The sequence below is a fragment of the Parasteatoda tepidariorum genome, chromosome 4 (assembly GCF_982258835.1).
Source record: "Parasteatoda tepidariorum strain Cologne lab strain chromosome 4, Ptep-v5.0, whole genome shotgun sequence".
NCBI lineage: Eukaryota > Metazoa > Arthropoda > Arachnida > Araneae > Theridiidae > Parasteatoda > Parasteatoda tepidariorum.
The window spans coordinates 86374823-86381333 of record NC_141758.1 but is presented as its reverse complement, the minus strand read 5'-3'; the positions used below and the strand labels follow the sequence as shown (position 1 = coordinate 86381333).

Here is a 6511-nt window from a genome sequence, read left to right as displayed (position 1 = left end):
AAAATTATGCATATAAACAATGAAATTTACTATTTTTCATACACTTTATCATTCGTTTTTTTTTTTTTATTTATAAAGATCTTACTTTAAAATATGTTTTCAAATTAATTAAGCACTTACCTAAAATATCTGTTATTTTAAATTTATCCACAAGTAAATATCAATATAAGCATATAAACACTTAGAGTCTCTAATAAAATATATAAGAGTCATGAAATAACTTTTAACACTAACTGACCAAGTTTGCATTGACCTCGGCAGTTCATAATTATTTTTATTTTATTTTTAATCACCTGAGATTGGGAGTCTGGAAAGGGCATCTGCGTTTTTAAGATTTCTTCCCGGACAGTGCTCGATTGTTAAGTTATATTTTTGTAGGGCAAGCGCCCACCTTTGGAGCTTAGACGATTGGGGAGCATTTTTAACGATGAATGCCAGTGGGTTGTGGTCGGTCACAATTTTGATTGGGGAGCCAAATATCCAAGGCTCGAATTTCTTCAATGCCCATACTATTCCATAGGCCTCTCGCTCAATAGTGGGCCAATTCTGTTGAGATTTAGAAAGCTTTTGGCTGGCATAACACACTGGTATTTCTGAGTCGCCTTTCCGTTGAGACAAGCAGGCACCTACTCCCACCTGTGAAGCATCAGAGAGGATGATGAAATGCTCGTTGGGGGTTGGGGTAATCAATTCCGTTGTTTTCGCCAATTTCTCCTTCAGCCGTTGGAAAGCAGACTCATGTGTTTCTCTCCATTCAAGCACCTCCGGTTGTTTTTTTCTCGTGAGTTCGGTGAGGGGGTATGCGACGTCTGCATAGTTTGGGATGTATTCCCTGTAGTAATTCGTCAGTCCTAGAAGGCTTTTCAGATGAGTTTTCGTCTTTGGCGATTCCAATTTTTGAATGGCTATTATTTTCTCCGGGTCAGGTTGATGTTTTCCTGATCCAATCACGTGTCCTAAATATTTTATTTGAGGTTTCGCAAAAGAACATTTCTTCACGTTGATGGTAAATCCTAATAATTCTAATTTTGTAAAGTCTTTTTCTAAATCTTGAAGATGGGTTTCGAAGTCTTTTGAGAAAATAGCAATATCGTCAATATATGATCTTGAAAATTCCTTGAACTCTTTTAGTGACTTGTTCATAACTCGCTGAAAAGTGGCAGCGGCATTTTTTAATCCAAATGGGAGAACTTTAAATTGGTACTGCCCACGGTGAGTTTTGAAAGATGTAAATTCTTTGCTTTCTTCCTCCATAGGAACGGCGTAATAACCTTTGAGAAGATCAAGCGTGCTTATTACATTGGCTCTTCCTATATTGTACATTAGATCCACTGCATCTTCCATCGGAAAATCGTCAGCTTTGGTAACCGCATTCAGAGCTCTATAATCAACACAGAGTCTGATGCTTCCATCTTTCTTGTTTACACAAACTACTGGGTGAGCTATCTCAGCTTCACTCTCTTCTATTAGTCCTGAACTTAACAAATCTTCTATTTCGGCATCAACTCTTGTTTTCAACGCTTCTGGGATCCTATATACATGTGGTTTCTTTCTTTCTACATTTGGAATTAATCTGATCTTGTGGGATTCTACTTTAGCCATTTTTACTTTTCCTGTAAATAATGCTTGATGCTGGTTGATGAGGGTCATTAAACTATTCTTCTGAGTTTTATCCAAATTTTCTAGATCTAAATTTCCTTCAATTTTTAAATACTCCAAAGGGGTTGATAAGTCTTTTCTTGGTAGAGTTATGACTTCTCCAAAATCTTCTTCATTTTCGAATATCACTCCAACGGCGTTGACACGAGCTTGAAATTTTCTTATTTTGTTGGAATGAACATGTTTTATTTTTCCATCTGGTAGTCTTACTTTGTACGAGTGAGGAGGAATAAGACTCACTATTTCTCCAGGACCATTCCATCTAGCATAAAGCTTGTTGTTAGAGTCCGGTATAAGTAAATAAACTAGGTCACTATTCTTGAAACTTTTTGGCACGGATCTTCGATTGAAATATTCAGTGTATTTTTGTTGTTTTCCACTTGCGATCAATTCAGCTTGTTCTGCAGCTTGCTCCATTCTTATTTTCAACTGTTGTAAGTATTCGACAGCTGATTCACTCAAATTTGGAGGAATGGGTATTTCACCAGACCATGATGATTTTAGCACTGCCAAAGGTCCTCTTGGCTGTCTTCCATACATCAATTGAAAAGGTGAGATTCCAGTGGTGCAGTTGGGGATTTCCCGATAAGCAAATAACAGGAATGGGATATGCTTACCCCAGTTAGATGGGTCGCTCCTTATCACATGATGTAGCATCTGCTGTAAACTCCTATTCCATCGTTCAACTAGTCCATTGGAAGCACTGTATCCAGGGGTTGAAAATCTAGGATGGACACCCAATCTTTCTTGAAATTCTTTAGTCAGTCTTGACACGAAATTTGTACCATTATCACTTGCAATAGTATGCGGGATTCCTGTTCGCATGAATATTTCGAGGAGAGCTGTGCAAGTAGCTTTTGCACTTAAGCTTTTCAGAGGAATGGCCTCCGGCCATCTTGAGTGTTGATCTATAAGACATAAAATATATTTGTGCTTCCTAGCAGAGGGTGGATCAATGGGTCCAATAATATCGATGTTTACTATTTCGAATGGCAGTCCAGGTCTTGCTACTGGGGTTATTGGAATTTTATCCGACCTTTTCTCAGGGCTTCTTAATTGACATTCGCTGCATGTTTTGCAAAAGTGTTCCACATCTTGAGAAACTCCTGGCCAGTAGAAGGAGTACCTTATTCTATCTTTTGTCTTCCGCATGCCCATATGGCATCCAAATACCGAGTTGTGAGCTAGATCAAGTACCTTCTGTCTTCTACTTAATGGGAGAACTAATTGGCGTATTTTTTCTCCAAACAATTTTTCTTCATGATGCAAGAGTCCGTCCATAATAAAATAGTTTCCCTTCTTTTCCTTCGACAACTTCCAAGGCTCGTGTAGAGTCGGGCATGTTTGTTGTTCTATGAACAGCTGTTTGGCTGTCGATACTGTAGACTCGATGGGATTGGCTGTTGCATTATCCTCTAGCCACTCCCCAAAGCTTGACTGGTTGCCAGGGGCAACTGATGCAATGCCCTTCTCCCTCTCCTCCACCTCTTCATTTCTCTCTTCTGTCGTATTTTGTTTCTCTTTTTCTGTTTCAGTAAACAAAACGAACATTTTTTCTTCTTCGTTCTGAAGCCTTTCTTCTGCGATGTCGGAATCCATGTTCTTTTCTGGGGGTTTGATCAATAGTTCATGTATTTCGGGAGTTAATAAACAAGGCACATTTAATTCATCCGTCACAGCAATAAAGGTATCCACTGAATTAAATAAGTTAGTTCCATCATTTCTTAGATAAATCGGCGTACGGCAAACTTTTGCTTCAATCTGTTGTCCGAATGCAGAAGTTAACAAAATTTTCCCTCCATCTCTCTCCTTTACATCCGGAATGAATGACGAATGTAGAATTGAAATCTGAGTTCCAGAATCGACGATTGCTTCGATTTCTTCGGAGTTGATAAAAATATTAACTTTCTGCAGGGGTTTAATAATGGTTTCTCTGACGTCACTCCGTAGATGAGATGAATCTACTTTCGCTACCACCGCTTCTTCTCGGCTTGATACTTTATTCGAATTTCTTGAAATTTTTGTGTGATCCCTTTCATTTCGCTTTCCCGTCATTTCATTCTTTTCCTTTCTATCGGAACAGTCTCTCGCAATGTGTCGATAGCTCCCACAAATGTAGCATTCTCTTTGCCTGACGAAATTGTTTTCTTGTCTCGGATATTCTTTTCTCAGATGAGGGGGAACATACTTTTCGGGTGAATATGTTGCTTCTCCAAATCTCGTTCGTTTTCCTTCACTTCGGTATTCATCAAAAGGTTTTCTTCGCGCTGAAAAGTAAATATCACACTCTCTAGCTAATTCCTGAGGCTTCAACCATGTATTTCCTTGTCGTATTGTGATATGGGACGCTGTCTCTCCGTCTAAAGTTTGGAATATCTTGTCGGATATAATTAGTTCTTTAAGTGTATCAATATCTTCTGCATTTCTTAATTTACAGTAATAATCCCATGTTGCGGTCATTCGTGAAGCGAACTGGATGTGTGTTTCTCCTGAATAACGTTTTGCTCTTCTGAAATTTTCCAAACAGGTTTGGGGGGTCGGTTCATATTCCTTCAGAATCAGTGTTTTTACTTTTTGATAGTCCTTTAAATCTTCTCCCTTGATATAAACAAGAACATTGGCAGCTTTATCCCCAATTAATTTCAACAATATCTCTGCTTTGAATTCCTCCGGAACATTCTTATGTTTAAATGCTCTTTCGATGGAGTCGAAAAATATATTCCATGCTTCCGCTTTCTTCGGTACTGGAATCGTCAAGGTTTCTACTCCTTTTATCAGTTTATCCAGGGAAATTTCGCTTTCTCCACGGCTGTGTTGAGCGTCTGGGGTAGGGCTTCTGCTTTCGATACTTCGTGTCCTTCGGATCTTCGCCTGCTGAATTTCGTGTTCTCGTTCTAATCGTATTTTTTCTTCTTCTAATTTCGCTTTTTCTGTCTCTTCAGCTCTCTTCCTGTTTTCTACTGTAGTATTTAGTATTTCTTTAACAAAGTCCGGATCGTCTAAGTATTCCTTGCTGTTTTGCAACATATGTTTCAGCTCCGTTAATTTCAGTTCCAAACTGGCTTCTTCACCGATCTCTGACAAAACTGTCACCAAATCTTCTTTTCGTACGTTTTTGAACATTTTTCTCTCAGATCAGAATTCTCCAACTAACTTCTTATTCTACTTCCGAAATTGCTTTTCTATCGGTGCAAATCTCTGGTGTTCGAAACGAGAGCGTGTTGTAATGACTATATTCCATACAAATAATCACACCAGATTTTCATAATAATAAACTTAACTTTATTAAAAATTAAAAGAAACTAGTCATTATTTTTATATTCGAGCATCCAGCTCTTAAACAACCAAGGGAGAACCTCTCCCGATCAAGACAAACATACCTCTACCTCGATTCCTAGCATGCCCCCGAAGGGGTGACACAATGCGCCAAGTGCGCCTGAACGATCGCCAAACAGTTGCCAAACATTACAAATTCCTTTGTATCTAAAAAATTTTATGTATTTCTGAAATACATAAATGATCATTATTAGTGACAATAACAAAAACTTTACTTCAAAGTGACGTTATATAATATTTGCAAAAATGACATCTGGTGAAGCAATTTTTTTTTACGAACCAAGAACAAACTTGTAAAATCAGCATCAAAATTTTTCTATTCTAGAACTTAGAAATGTTTCTAAAGGTTTGTAATGCCTCGTATCTGGCTTATACATATGACCTGTTCAGGAGCTTGTAGGAAAACGAGAAACTATACTGACATGGTCCAGCATTCATTTAGATTGCAGATAGACAGTGAGCTTGGCATCAACTCACAAACGGTTGTATGCCGTATCTCACTAACATTTATAAATGTGCAATGAATAGGATTCTTTACTTAATGTGGTATCTCCACACTTAAAAGGTTCATTCGAAATCACTCATTGCGACTCAAATCATTTATGCCGGCATGAGATGATACTAGTCCAGATCCATCAGACAGCCCACTATCAGATAACTATCGAAAAATATCGCAGAGTAACAGCAACTATTAAGCAGAGACGCAAATGGAAAAAAACGGTAACCCATCCTTATTTATCCTGGGATATATAACAACTGAATGTTAAATAATAGCTATTAAAATCACTAAAGATAAATTTATGCAAATTACCTACTTTCGACAAATATTGGCAATCGAAATGGGCTGCAGGTGGCGTAGAGCAGAACTCTCTACCTATGGCAACACTTCGCATGCTTTCACCATTAGCATGTGGAGAGTCATAGAGGAAGGAAGTACGTTAGTCTCTGTCTTGATTTTCATATAGATTAAAATCTTTTCAGTTGGGAAACTATATGGAACTGAAAACAACATTAAACATAATTTTAAAAGAAAGCCTCGTGGAAATTTGAAAGAAACATTATTGTTAATTAAAAATGAAAAATATTAAGAAAATGAAAAATATAGTAGTACATTCCTACACAACTGAAAAGAGGAGGAGAGGGAAGGGAGAAAGGCCAAAAGCATGGAACTGGTCTTCTCCCCAGATGGCGTATTCGAGCGTTGCGATAGCCTATTACAGAAAGATGCAGGGTCTCTATCTTTTAAGGAACGCACTGTCTTGAATGACCGCCTATTTTATAACCCTAGACTTTGGCGATCAGCTGAAATGGGTGATTGCCAAACTAATTCTATCGCCAAGAGCTTGGATGCCCGATTTTTTTTGAGCGTGGTGAAAATGGCGAATACGTTTTTTAGCTCAATAATGTAAGCAATTGTTAAGAATATCTTTTCATGAACTAATAAGATAGGTAAATTCCTATCCTTTAAAATCTCGTTCACCAGCCCCAGTATATCTTTATGTCTTACGTTGAAGCG

The 6511-nt window shown here is 37.9% G+C and overlaps 1 protein-coding gene across 1 annotated transcript; it reads right to left on the bottom strand.

Moving 5' to 3' along the window:
* Positions 1 to 285: 285 nt before the first annotated feature.
* On the bottom strand, positions 286 to 4782 carry LOC147811893 (uncharacterized). The gene is made up of 2 exons (XM_087162271.1): positions 1877 to 4782; positions 286 to 1819 (listed from the first exon to the last, which is right to left on the bottom strand). The coding sequence occupies exons 1-2, from the start codon at positions 4780 to 4782 to the stop codon at positions 286 to 288; spliced, it is 4440 nt and encodes a 1479-aa protein (XP_087018397.1).
* Between the last annotated feature and the right edge of the window lie 1729 nt (positions 4783 to 6511).

Bases quoted from the DNA above. Each gene is read 5' to 3' on its own strand.
- LOC147811893 (XM_087162271.1), bottom strand. From the start codon at position 4,782: ATGTTCAAAAACGTACGAAAAGAAGATTTGGTGACAGTTTTGTCAGAG. The intron at 1,820-1,876 runs GTACAAAGTAAG...CAACAAAATAAG, and splicing joins AGTCTTATTCCTCCTCACTC to AAAATTTCAAGCTCGTGTCA.